The 14554-nt window shown below is 38.0% G+C and overlaps 1 protein-coding gene across 1 annotated transcript in view; it reads left to right on the top strand.

Annotated features, from left to right (window-relative positions):
* Positions 1-11618, top strand: part of LOC149194333 (V-type proton ATPase subunit E-like) — a 57465-nt gene extending 45847 nt beyond the window's left edge. The window contains exons 3-6 of the mRNA XM_089405068.1: positions 10398-10554; positions 10651-10844; positions 10976-11075; positions 11270-11618. Of these exons, the coding sequence (XP_089261194.1) occupies positions 10398-10554; positions 10651-10844; positions 10976-11075; positions 11270-11305 (487 nt within the window). The 3' untranslated portion in view covers positions 11306-11618. The remainder of the gene's footprint in view (positions 1-10397; positions 10555-10650; positions 10845-10975; positions 11076-11269) is intronic.
* Positions 11619-14554: the final 2936 nt, after the last annotated feature.

Below are 14554 nucleotides of genomic sequence, written 5' to 3'. Positions count from 1 at the left end.
CAACAATTTAGATGGTAAGTTTGAACTTTGGCTAAAAAAGCAAGTATTTACAAATTGCAGTTTGAATTTTAAACAGTTGAACTTAATTAAAAATGAGCATTGCTTACGTGGTTGATCCACAACTTGCAATCCTTGCCAGGTTTTTGCAAACTGTGCCTATGGCACTAGTGAAAGTAGTGAGCTATCGATGTATTTGCAACTGCTACGACTCTTCAAGTAACATGCGCTCCAAGCACTCGTACAACTTGTCTCTGACCTCCCCAGTCTGATCTTCTCCCAGCTGAGCTTTATGACGATACTTTGGGTTTAGGAAATACCCGCCTGCATGTATAGGACGATGGAGTTGACTGTTCCATTTGTTATCAATGATTTCCCAAATAGGCCCATATTTACCTACTCTTTCCTTGTAAGCTACTCATATCTACTCCTTTGCCTGTTGAAATTCTGATGTTCTATGCTGTAACAATCACTTATTACAAAGCTTCTTTATGCTGCAATATTAGATAAACAATTGTAGATAGAACACAAATCAAATGCACAATAGAAGACAACCAAGAACAAAATGAGACACAAAGAATTTAAGTCCAATGACTAAGGAAAAACCCATAAAGGGAAAACCAAACCAGATTCTTCTTTTATTAGAAATCAATTGTTCAACAGAGATATAAAGTACAATGAAAGATCAAGAGAATGAGTAATTTCACCCAAATTTAAACAAGTTGTAGCATGAAGATCACTGGCAGTAGCAATAGATTCACACACTAAATCAACCTTCCCATCAACTGAATCAACACTGAAACACTTAAGCACTGAATCAAACTTTGACTCACCAAGTTCTGTTGCTCTTACTCTCCAAGTCTCTCTCTCACAATATTCTTAAACTCTCTCCAACTCTCTCTCAAGTTCGAATTCTTCTTTCACAATGCATAAGTAGTAAGGGGAGAAAGAATGAGGCACATATCTATAGGAGGAGCAATGTATCCATGCCATAAAGGAGGAGTAACTCGCATGCCAAGAGAGAGAGTAACATGTGGCAATTTAGGAAGAGTAACTTTAGCCATTATGGAGAGAGGCAACACATGCCTTCAATGGATGAATCTCATATGCCTTGAGGAGTGTAACTCATGCCCATTTAGGAAATGTAACTCATGCCATTAAGGAGGTACACATGCCTTTGTAACTTATGCCATTAAGAAGGAGATTGTAACATATGCATTAAAGAGTGTGTAAGAGGAATCTTTAATGACATGCTTTAATGAGAGTGCAAGTGTATGTCAGAGGAATTTTTTGTGATGAGCTTTTATTGAGTGTAAGAGAGTGTAAGAGCATTAATGAAAGTGTAAGAGGAATATGCCATGCCAATAATGAGTGTAAAAGAACATTATTGAGAGCCATGATTGAGTGACTTGATTTCTTTTTCATAATAATATAATAGTATCATAACCATAATAATAATAATATTAATGAAAATATTGATGACTAAGTCGAAATTGAACTATTAGGATTGATGATAAGAAGGGATTTTCCATCAACAATACTTGATTACCAATTGATGCAAGGTGATTTACTATTTTTGGAAAGTCATACTTGAGACTTTCTATTTTTAGAAATTCATCCTTGAGCTGCCAAATTTTCAACACTCCCTCTCAACTAGGGAGGAATTTCTTTCTGCAACAAAAGATCTCTGCTTTCTCTGCTCATCTCCACTCTTTATCATCTAGAACAATGACGTCTCACTGTAATGAAGAAGAATCATCATTGGGGAGTTCTGGCTACCACCCTATATCAATGGACAATAGGGGAGATTAATCTACCACCCTAAATATATGTCCGATCGGCAATAGGCAGGATACCACTTACCATGAGAGGTAAGGATCACACTCTATCCTATTGTTTGTTGATCTTCCCACCTTGACCCTCAAGAATCAAGTGGTAGAACACCTACATCCATAGACCTTGGGGGGATACCCAACTTACCAGAGGTAAGGATCACACACATCCAAGTCTCTCCTCATCCATTGGCCAGATGGATGGCAATCTTGACAAGCCCAACTTGTGGGTAGGATGCATACTAGGGTATACTCTGACAAGTCCCAGACTAGATGGTAGGGGGGATTACCACTTGTCAACACATGACAAGGATCACACACAACCTACAGTCAAGAGTTCCCTCAACCCCAAGAGCTCTATTGGCTCCATTCCCAACTTGGGAGCTCAAACAGGGGGGAAGAGCATAGCTCAATGTTCTCGATCAGCCATGACCGCCCCTCTCATCAGTGCCTTCACTAGGCTTACGACTGTTAGTCCTGGCCATAGTGCATGACATCGAGAGAATATTGGGTCACATCCGTAAGTCCAAGTTGCTCTCTAAATACCAAGAACTTCCCTTTCGGCAAAGGCTTGGTAAGTATGTCATCTATCTGATCATCAGTCACAATATGATGGAGCCTCATTGCTCTTCTTTGCACCATATCTCAGATATAGTGATATTTGATCTCAATGTGCTTGGACTTGTCATGGAACATGAGATTTTTTGCAAGTCGAATCCCACTCTTATTGTCATAGTATATTATTGTCATATCTAGCACATGCTCAAACAACTCTCCAAAGAGCTTCCTCAACCATACTGCCTCACAACTAGCCATGCTAGCAACAATGTACTCGGCTTCAACTGTGCTAAGGGCTACAAACTTTTGTTTTCTTCTCATCCAAGATATCATGGTAGATCCCAAGCTAAAGCAACATCCAGATGTGTTTTTTTTGTCAGCAGAGTTACCAACCCAATCAACATTAAAGTACCCATGTAGTCTCACATCTCCAGCAGTATATCTCAATCCAAGATTGATGGTCCCATGCAGGTATCTCAACACATGCTTTGCAACAATCTAGTGTGCATGTGATGGCTTAATCATATATTGGCTCAAAGTATTGACCGCAAAACATATGTCCAGTCTAGTGTTCACTAAGAACATCAGTGCCCCAATCAATTGTCAATACTCAAAAGGATTAGCCAAATCAGGTCCTGCAGCTTCACCACATAACTTTTTGAAATTCATTTCCATTGGTATGTTCATGGACTTACATTCTATCATACCAAATCTTTCCAGAAGCTTGACAACATATTTTCCTTGAGAAAGGAAAATCTCACTAGGGCTTACCTATAGTCCTAGAAAGTAGTGCATCAAATGAAAATCTTTCCTTTTAGACTCAGAAGCTAACTACCTCCTACATTGGAGGGTAAGAGGTTCTCCACCTGTCAAGAATAAGTCATTAATATATAATACCAAAATCAAAGGCATACCTTGGATAGTTTTGAAGTAGAGATTTGGATCAATATTGCTTCTGGTAAAACCAAGCTTCATCATGAAGCTATCAATGCGGGCATACCAGATTTTTGGGGCTTGATTCATTTCATAGAGAGCTTTCTTCAGTGTTTGGGTCTTGGAACTACTTCCCATACATCATTATGTATCATACTGAGAGTGTAAGAGCATTAATGAGAGTGTAAGAGGAATATGCTATGCCAATAATGAGTGTGTAAGAGAACATTATTGAGAGCCATGGTTGAGTGACTTGAATTTATTTTTTATAATAATAATAGTATCATAAGAATCATAATAATAATTTTAATGGAAATATTGATGATTAAGTCGAAATTGAACTATTATGATTGATTGATGATAAGAAGGGTTTTTCCATCAACAATACTTTATTACCAATTGATGCAAGGCGATTTACTATTTTTGGAAAGTCATACTCGAGACTTTCTATTTTTAGAAATTCATCCCTGAGCTGCCAAATTTGCAACATTGCCTGATCCATAGCCTCGTAGATGTAGCCCATGGCCAATTTTTCCCAATCCACCAACTGCAACACCTTAACAAGGCACTCACCAATTTTCACAAGCTCTGTTGTTTTTAACCAAAAAATGTTGTCAAAAACTTTTTTTGGTGTCTTTTCTATTTGTTCTATGAGCCCATCATCCATTCCAATCATCACGGGAAAACATTTTTTGCAAGTTTTTTTGTTGGGAAGTGAGGGATTGCAATGTGAGGAAGTGAGTTGCAAATCTCATGATGGAAGGCCTAACAAGCTCCTTGCCCCCAGTGTTTTTCCTCTTTAGGCTCATTTCCCATGAGTGGTTGTAGATGTATTTTGTGATACATTTGGCATGCTCCACAGAGTTCTCTACCCACTCCACTTTTCCTATGTCCTCAACCATGAGGTCTATGCAATGTGTAGCGCATGGGGTCCAAAATATGGTCCTATATTTGGACTATAGCATCTTTCCGCCAAGAACATAGTTTGAGGTATTATCTGTGATGACGTGCACAACATTCTGCTCCCCCATTGTGGTAACCATCTCATCCAGATCTCAATTAATAGGTTGGCATCTTTCATCCTATCAGATGCATCAACGATCTTAAAAACATGGTTCCTTGAGGGCCAGAGACAAGGAAATTTATGAGGGTGCAGTTTTTTCCATCATTCCGTCCATCTGACATGATGTAACAACATGCTGGTCCATGACTCTTTAAACTTAGTCAAATATTCTCCAATGGACAAAACCTCTCTTTGCAAAAGAGCTCCCCTCAAGCCATGCATACTAGGGCTTTTGAAGCCCTTTCTTGTAGCTATAGCAACATCCCACATAGCTTGGTAATAAGGTGAACGAGTAGCATTAAAGGGGACATTTGCATTAAAGGTGGGTTGAGTTAGACCTGGTTGGGAGGCAGTGGCACTAGCAAAGGCAGTTTGACTAGGTTTGACCTGGGCTTGTTTGCTAGGCGGTTTAAATTTATTTGACTGGAAAAATCAGATTGTATCTCTTATTGAATTGGACAATTTCTCTAAGAAAAGGTAGCTGGGTTTTTCCCTAGAGGAGGGCTTTTCAGGGTAAATCTTGTTGTGTCTTTGTGCATCATTGTTCTATTGTGATCTCTCTGCCCCACTGCATTTTATAGTTGAATTTCTGAAGTGTAATTGCTTAATGATAAACTGGAAGTGCTAAAAGTAATATCAATATCAGTGGAAGTAATTATTAGTTTTAGAAATTTGTGCTTGTATCTATTGCACTTGAAAAATCAGCATGGTATCAAAGCTTAGTTAAGAAAGGCATTGGAGATCACTCTTGAAGACACCCACTTTATAATCAAATCCTTGATTTGGAAGAGGGCTGAGTCTGTTCAAAGATGAAGTCCTAGAAGTCTATGACAATAGTGGACCAAAAGGTTTCAGACAGTTCTCAGAAAGGTCTGAAAATGTCTGTGTGATGAATAGAAAGGGCCGAGGACGTTAAGGAAGGATGCAGACCTGCTCTGCGGCTAGGATGTTGTCCTAGAAGGAAACTGAAAGCCTCATCTAAGGTGAACAAGGATCTCAGACCCTAAGTCTGAAAAGGACTTTGTCAAAATATGGACAACACAAATCATTGGACCAGGTTTCTCATATATCTGAAAGCAAAGGCTTGCAAATTTGTTTCTAATTAAGTCCTTGATTAGAACTTGAAATTTCTTTGTTTGAAGCTTTTGGAATCAGTATTTGAATTCCCTTTGTATATTCTGAGCTTTCTCAAGCTGTTTAAGGGGTTTATTATATCCATGTCCTTGAAGATGAATATATATTGAACAAAAAATGGATAGCAAAGTACATTTGAAAAAACTGTTTTGCTGGACATGTACTCACTAAGACTTGGAAGGTTGGCAGAACTGAACAAGGTATTATATCCACATCCAGACAGAGAGCCCTCAAGGAAGAATTTATTAGTCAAGAGGTGAAGTCCCTGTATGCATTTGGGAATAAGGACAGTTTGTATAATGTACAGTGGTCAATAATTTTTAAAGTTACTACTCCAGAAATGGCTAAGTCAAGAGTCTTCAAAACTTTGCATTCTCCCACAATGAAGAAGGGGCCAATAGAAAGAATCTATTTTCTTCAACCTACACAGGAGCCGAGTTCATTTGGTTGACAGTTGAGGTTTTGAGGGTTGCAAGTATCTCCAAGAAAGACAATATTGTCCCCAACTTGAAGCCTTGGTGTTAACTACAAGGTTGTCCTAGAGAGGCTTTCTGATATGATGGAGACATCTCACTTTCATAATTGAAGACGGGAGGTGTTGTTTCTTTAGAATGTTAAACAGGCAGAATATAAGCCTTACAAAAGAGATCATTATACATTTGCTTGGACTAGATGGAGCATTCCTTGATTCACTGATAACAACATTTTGTTAACAATCACATATGCAGAGGCATGGGACTCCATGGCACGTTCTTTTGGTTTTGGATGAACTGTCACCATCTATATTGACTACAGGAAGAAAAGTTGCATATGACAGATTTGATGATCTTATTTGTCAACCCTAGAAGAATTGAGAGCATATAAGCCATCTTGGCAATTCAAGAAGTAATGACTTATCACAAATTTGGATTATGATTCAAAGTTCAGTAAGGCCTAAAGGCAAGATAAGGCCTGCAGAGGGGGATGGACCAAATGTGCGGAGATTGTTTGAATTGAAGTTTTAAGATGTCTTGCATATGCTGCTAATGATTGTATTGGCTAAGTTACGTTGCTAGTACTAGGGTGTCATTGCTTGGTCCTTGATGTTACAAATGGAATCAAAGGAGAAAGTGTTCTTCACCTATAAAGCAACAAATTCCAATTAGCACATGACAAAATTTGTATTCAGAAGTCCTAGGGTTTGAAGGTTTGGATGAGAAAGTTGTAGGGTTTGTGGATAAAACCCTAGAGCTAGACCTAGATCAATGTTTCTGCTGAAAGAAGAAACCCTTGCACATGCAAAGAAGGAAAGGAAAGTAGCATGCTGATGATGAGGATGAGGATGAGGATGATGAGTTTGCAAATGGATTTCATTTCTGCAAGAATGCTAGGATCAAGAGGGAGTTAACAAATTCCCTACAATTCTAAAAAGATAAGTCCTTTATATCTCTCTTCCTTGATTATTATTATTTTACTAATAGTTAACCTCTTGTCTTCGTTTCTTTTGCTATGTTATAATCAATTCTTCCATGGCCTCCTAATGAGGGTTGTAGGTACATCGTGAAGGTTGCCAAGGCTCTAGCAGTAGATGGAAGCATCAGGGAGAACAAAGAAGAGCTTGTGGCAAGAGGACTCTCCTAGGATCAAGCTAGAGTGAGAAATTGTACTGACATCTAAAATTGTGCCGGATGAGTTCTTGGTTTAGAAAGAGCAAGCAGGCCAACAAGTTTGAAGGATGCCATGATGGAGGAAATTATGTCAAAGAGAAGTCAGTGGTGACTTCCAAGTGGATCTACAAGATGAAGTATGCAGTAGATGGCAACAAAGAGAAGTACAAAGCAAGATTTGTGAGGATTCTCCCAGAAAGAGGGAGAGGACTATGTGGAGACATTTGCTCCAGTTGTTAGGTACACTTCTGTTAGAACTATTATTTCTGTTGCTTCTATTATGGGTTGGAAATTACATCAGGTGGATGTGGAGACCGCTTTCCTCAATGGAGTAATTGAGGAAGAAGAAGTGTACATAGAGCTACCTTAGGGCTTTGAGGTACATGAGAGGGAATCTCATGTTTGCAGACTAAAGAAGGCTTTGTATGGACCTCAGGCATGGTATTCTCAGATTGATGATTATTTGATGAGTCCTGGTGGATCTTGCTATTAGATGACTTATTTTTGATAGAAGCAAAAGGACTCACGTGACAGAGGAAGTGACGATGGTAGAAGGATTTGCTTCTGTGAGAGGGAGCAGTCAAGATTTCCACATAAAGCCTTGCTTCAGTGTTAGAGGGAGTTGACCTTTGAGTTTGAGATGAAGGATATTGGTTAGATACCTCACTTCTTGGAACTAAAAGTGTGGTAGCAATCTTGTGGTCATATTATCATGATCCTTAAAAAATTTGGGATGATGGACAACTAGTCCATGGCCACTTCCATGGTAATTAATCTAAAGAAGCTAAGTGGCAATGGGAGAAGCAAGGATTACCACAACAAGATTTGTTTCATTGTCAAAGGGAGTACCCAGTCAGGGTGATTAGAAAGTAGCTATGGCACAACATTGTGTTAAGGTACTAGCATGGTACAGTTGAATGTGAATTGAGAAGTAGAGTTGCAGGGATATATAGATTCAAATTTGGTAAAGAGTGTTGAAGACAAGAAGAGCACATTAGGATGATTCAGTTTAGATTATACTTGGGCAGGAAGCAGACATCTGTTACACTCAGGACATCAGGGGTTGAGTATATTGCAACTAGTTTGGCGAGTTGTGAAGTAGTGTGGCTTGGGAAGCTACTCACAGGATCGTTTGCTCAGGTGCCAGAGACAATTGTGATGATAGGTTGAAGCACATCGAGCTCATGGTACGATTGCATCTGGGACATGGTACACAAGGCAGTAGTGAGGCTCCATTGCATTTCCACAGACGAGCAGGATGCTGACATTCTCACAAAGCCTCTGTCCTAGGGTGAAGTTTGTATACTTCAGGGACAAACTTAGATTAGTTGATAATGCTTCGCTCTGTCAGAGGGAGTTTTGATGTTGTAGCAACAAGGGGCAGACATTCTCCCTAGGTCAGGATATTGACATGTCAAAGATATTGACCCTAGGGGCCATGTAATGTGGCTAGAGAGAATGGTCCAGATAGCATCAAGGCCCAGATTGCTCCCATAGATTGTGAAGAGGTACTTGGATAGTGGGTATATTGAGTGACTTTAGCATTAGGAAGGTATGTAACCATTCAATTGGGATGCAGAATGGTAATAGGCCAAGGTTTCACCATAGGTCATAGGTGTTGACCAGGTTCCAAGTGATGACTTGTGGAGCATGATGTTGATGTAAGATGCTCTGCACATGGTTTTGTAATAGAACATGAGGTGGATGGATTCATCAACATAGCAAGTTCTTTCAACCTATTTCTTGGGATAGAGATTCTTTTCAACACTGAGATCATCTGAAGAAGTTATTATGGATACCTCCCTAGCTAAGAGGGAGTGTTGAATTTTGTAGCTATGGTAGCCCTCTAAAATCAAAAGAAATGATAAATATGAATTGTATTTCAAGTTGGCTTCAAAAGAGGGATTTTTTTTTTTGAAATTTAAATTATTTCTCCATAAAAGTCAAGTCGGCCCTCCAAGAAGTTGGCCAGCTCCAAAAGACACCTATTCGGGCTCATGAGATGACTATATAAAGGCTACTTGTCCTCTGACTCAAGGCACCAATTCGGATCACACAAACATATTCTTTTGTTCATCTATGCGAAGGAGAGAAAGAAAAGGAGATCGAAGTTGACCAGATCAGTCCAGTGTTGACCAAGCTATTTTTCATCTCAGTTTGACTTTGCATCTGTGGGAGCAGACCAAAGTTTTCTGTGTATCTTTCTGGGCAGCAGTCTGAATTCTGAGGAAGGTGTAGGAGGTCGAAATTTCTCAGTTTGACCAGGTTTGAGCTGGGCTTGTTTGCTAGGCAGTTTTACTTTATTTGACTGGAAAAATCAGATTGTATCTGTTGTTGAATTGGACAATTTCTCTAAGAAAAGGTTGCTGGGTTTTTCCCTATAAGAGGGTTTTTCCAGGGCAAATTTTCTTGTCTTTGTGCATCATTGTTCTATTGCGATCTCTCTGTCCTACTGCATTTTATGGTTGAATTTCTGAAGTGTAATTGCTTAATGGTAAACTGGAAGTGCAAAGATAATATTCAATATCATTAGAAGTAATTATCAGTTTCAGAAATTTGTGCTTGTCTCTATTGCTCTTGAAAAACCAACAAACCTGCCCATGGTTTCCAAAAAACCACCTGCAGGTCCCATCAATACCCCCATGCATGTGGCTTCATAACCAGCCAGTTTTTAAGGACTCAGCTGGTCAGGACCAGTTAGGTACCAAACTGTCCTGACCGGCCAGCGAATCAGATTTATTGGGCTGGTTTGATATCTCAGGCAACTAACCATCCAGTTTGTCCAATTTCTGGTTCGACCTGGCTGGTTTTTAAAACTATGATCTGGAACCCAAAAGTTGTATGACCAGAGCACAGCTTGCTCACCTGACAGTGGATTATTGGAGTTCATTTCGGTAAGAAATGCAACCACGAAACTTGTGTCAAATGGAAGGTTCAGGTGATGATATTTTAAGATTCTACATAAATTCTAACGTTGATTCATGTGTTATATAAGCTACATCTATGCATCCTTTCATTCTTTAAGTGTACATGCTTAGGATTATTTCTTTTGTTGAACATGGGTCTATACCAAGATCATTGAATTCAAATTATTGCTGTTTGCCAGACATCATATCTACCTATTTATTCAAGAGGCTGTTTTGTCATGAAAAATATCCATTTATAATTCCATAATATTTCAGCTTATACTATAATGCTTTATATTAAAAACATACTTTATATAATATTTTGCAGTGAATATTCAATGCAGCTGAATGCATCACGCATCAAAGTGCTGCAAGCCCAAGATGACTTGGTTGGGTCAATGAAGGAATCCGCAGGAAAGGAAATTCTGGCTGTTAGTCAGGATCATGATTTCTATAAAAGGCTTCTAAAAGATCTGATTGTGCAGGTACAAAATAATATGGCGGATAGGCACTGATTCATTCAATTAGGAAATTGTGCCGTTTCTGATGGTAACTAAAAATATCCAAATCAATTGATTCAGGGTCTGCTGAGATTGAAAGAACCAGCATTACAGCTGCGTTGCAGAAAGGCTGACAGGTGGTTAGTAGAATCTATTCTGGAAGAGGCAAAGGAGGAATATGCAGAAAAAGCAAAAGTACACGCACCTCAGATAATCATTGATGAACAAACTTATCTTCCACCTGAACCAAGGCCTGATGGAATTGGCAGTTCTTGGTAATCTTTCAATTATCGTGAATTTTGTTTTTGTACATGGTGACGAGGACTGCTTTTCTACCAATTTTTAATGCTTTTTGTACTTGCATTTGTCACTGAAGGCACTAACAATTTCTTGTATCCATTCACAGTGCTGGAGGTATAGTTTTAGCATCAAAAGACGGTAAAATTGTTTGCGAGAACACACTTGATGCCAGATTGGATGTTGTATTCAGGCAGAAGCTTCCAGAGGTATTTATCACATGCTTAATAACATTCAACATTGTTATTGTGTTCTTAGAGTATTTGAGTGGTATAAAAAATCCTAATATAGTAAGATTTATTTTCCCTGTTTTCTGTCATAACACCTATAGAGTTTAATTTTAAGGGCAGAATTTCCATATTTTCAACAGTTAATTCAGTTTATGGCTTTCTCTTCCTTGCAGATTCGCAAGCTTCTCTTTGGCAAGGCAGCTGCATAGGGAGCAGTGCCAGTTCTTTAAGTATCTTCAGTAATATTATTCCCTTCTGTGATGATTTTTTAACAACTTTATTTTTTAAATTTCTTGTGAAGTGTCTGGAATTGGCTCCAGTTCAATTATGAATTTACTTTATTGTTATCCACCAGTGAATGACTAAAAAATTGTAAGAATTAGAGGTATCTTCTACCTGATGGTGAGTTATTTAAAACAGTGACAATTTCATCATTCAGACTGTATTCAGGATCCTATTGCTACTGCTATGTTTATTCTCTTTCATTTTGAAAAAGTGTATATCCGATGGCATTTCGGGTTAGAGGATTTTAATCTGTAGTGAGTTGAATTGAAAAAATAATTAGCGTGGTTTACACCAAATGACATGCATGTGAAAAGTTTGATCTTGTCCTTGATATACTTATAATTTTGTATGCATAAACTTTGCATAAAGACCTTACAAAATCAACTTCTAAATTCTAATGGATCCTATGCTATATTTTAAACTGAAAACAATTGTGGATTGTATAGGTCTGAAAGATGTTTTAATTTTAGATGCTTAAATGTCAGTTTGTCTCTGTTGTGTGGCAATGGTTCCTTCTATGTAGGGTTCTCCGTGCCAGGTGAGGATATTAATTGTCAGAGATGCCATTTTCTGCCATGTGATGACAACTATTTTGGATATCACTTGTTATTAATATATACAAAGTTAAAACTGCACCCCAGCTATATCTCTAGGCACTTCAATAGCTTTTGGTGGCAATTATTACTTTGATTTCATGAAGGTTCTCACCCAAATGAGCCTACATGTAAAACTAGTTATAGACGCGGACTTTATATGATTTGTACACGGCTAATGCTTTCTTGAAGAAAGCTAGGACATCTGACCCAGGCTTATAATTACTGACCTGGCTTTACTTGCAAAACAAGTGCTAGAAAGTGAAGGGTACATGTTGAATATGACACTGATATGCTAGCTAAGAGTTATCTTCATAGGTTTTCTTTTCTATTGTTCGGTGGCATTATGTTGATGTTTGTAGCTTGGGCAGGTACTTCTGCACAGACATAAGTGTTTAGGCATGCAGAAGTCACCCAAAGTCTTTTTAGACGTTTGTTGAAGCATGAGCAAGTTGCTAATGTAACTTAGCGTAAATTTAAACTTAAAGGAAAAACACATAATTAATTATGTTGGCTAATTAAGCTAAAGAAACTTAGGAAACATAAAGTAATTTATATTAGTGATTATGTTTTAATCTTAGCTGTTGATCTCAAGTGAGGCAAGATCTAATCTCGGCCATCATTCACTTTGGAGATTAGGGTTAGGCATTTAGCTCAATGTAAAGTTATAAAAGCATGGCTAAGGAGAGGAGAAAGACACCATACAATGACACTTGCCATGGAGAGGGATTTTCTCAAGTGAGTGTGACACTCAAGTGTGTCAGGTTTGAGGAAGTGCAAAAGTGCAGCATTGGAGATCGAGATCAGACGTGGAGAAATCCAATGCTTGATCTACTAGATTAGATCTAGAGCAAATCTAGAGAATTTTGTATCTGTAATTTTCTTAGTTGGGCTATTATCCTAGGATGAGAGGCCATGTGAAATTAGATTTAATGAAGAACTGTTGATTGGGCATAATCCATTTGTGTCACTTGTGATTGAGATTGGTTGTTTTATTTTGCTTATGCTAATTAAGCTAAGTTGCATGAAACGGGGAAACGGGTACGAGTTTCCGAAACGGGAAGTGATCCGAAATGCAACCTCCCCAAATTTTGGAAACGGGGAAACACGAATATATATATATATATATATATATATATATATATATATTGAAAATATTTAAATATATATATATATATATATATATATATATATATATATATATATATGTGCAATCATAAAGCATAAATGATACATTATAATTTATTACACTTAAACATTAAGATTTAATTTACATCACATTTACTCATGAATGATCACATAATGAAAATAAAAATATCGGAATATCCAAAAGCAACCTTTATTATATATCCAAATCTCAAAATCAACCTTTATTTATATTAATATATGAGGCTGCAAGTACAATAAAGACTATAAGGCTGCAAGAGAGAGATCCAAATTAGGATTTTCTGCATCCACATCCCATTCTTTAGAAGGGCCACTGTTGTATTGGGAGTCTCCTCCTACATAGTCGAACGACCTTAGTTCTCTTGATTAAATACACGTTTCATACCCTAGTACCCTACATGATCTTGATTATTGGGAGTTTCCCCTGCATAGAGGGCTTGGTTCTCTTGATTAAATACAAGTTCCATACCCTAGTACATGATAAAATCCAATGGAAACATTGCAATCCCTCCAAGCCTGAAATCCTGAAAAACAAATAAGTCTGCTGGATTTTGAGTGAGATCTAAAATTCTACTTTCTCCATATGAAATCCAATGAGGGCGAAACCACTCTCAATCATCTTGAGTCATTTCATGGTAATGTTAAAAATTTAAGTAAAAGGATGAAAATGAAAAATAAAGGAGAATATCACTTTTACTTTAAGAATTTAACATTACCATGAACTGCATATTCCTCAAACTCCCTGATGAACTGCATATCAACACTAGGGCAAAAATTCACTTTTATAACTTTAGACACGCATCTAGAAGCAACAAGAAGTCACTAACATACCCTAAAAGTAAATTAAAAAACAAATTAAAAAAAACAAGTTAATGAGGAAACGTGGGTCGTACGGCCCTGAAACGCGTTTCCGGCCGTATTGGCCACGTTTCCGTTTCGGGAAACGTGGCAGTACGGCTGGAAACGCGTTTCATGGCCGTACCAAACGTGTTTCCGCGTTTCGTACCCGTTTCCGTACGGAAACAGACCTCTATACCACGTTTCCTGCAACATAGTAATTAAGTTAAGAACTTAGTCATGCATTTATTCAATAGATATCCAATTTTCTAGGTTAATAAATTGTTGGGTTCTAGGTTCAGGAAAATTTAACATGGTTTAAACTTTAAAGCGAGAAACCTTGCAAGCCAATCTCTAAATCACGTAGGAAGCGGGGTTCGTATAGGGATCATTGGATCCAAGTACGACCGTGATTGTATAAGGCATATTTTTTTAAGCAGGCCAAGAACCAAAGTTGGTTGTACAACATCCAAGAATCCGTATAGGTTGAAGAAAATCATATGGTGGCTTGGAGTTAAGTAAAAGTTAAAAAAAGGGAAGTTTGATGAGTTGGTGTTCAATAGCCATAAGTGGGCT

The sequence above is a fragment of the Pinus tabuliformis genome, chromosome 2_2, assembly GCF_031772625.1.
Source record: "Pinus tabuliformis cultivar Carrire ecotype Pingquan chromosome 2_2, CPIR1, whole genome shotgun sequence".
Lineage (NCBI taxonomy): Eukaryota > Viridiplantae > Streptophyta > Pinopsida > Pinales > Pinaceae > Pinus > Pinus tabuliformis.
The sequence above is the reverse complement of the archived record's forward strand: the minus strand, read 5'-3'. Positions and strand labels throughout refer to the sequence as shown.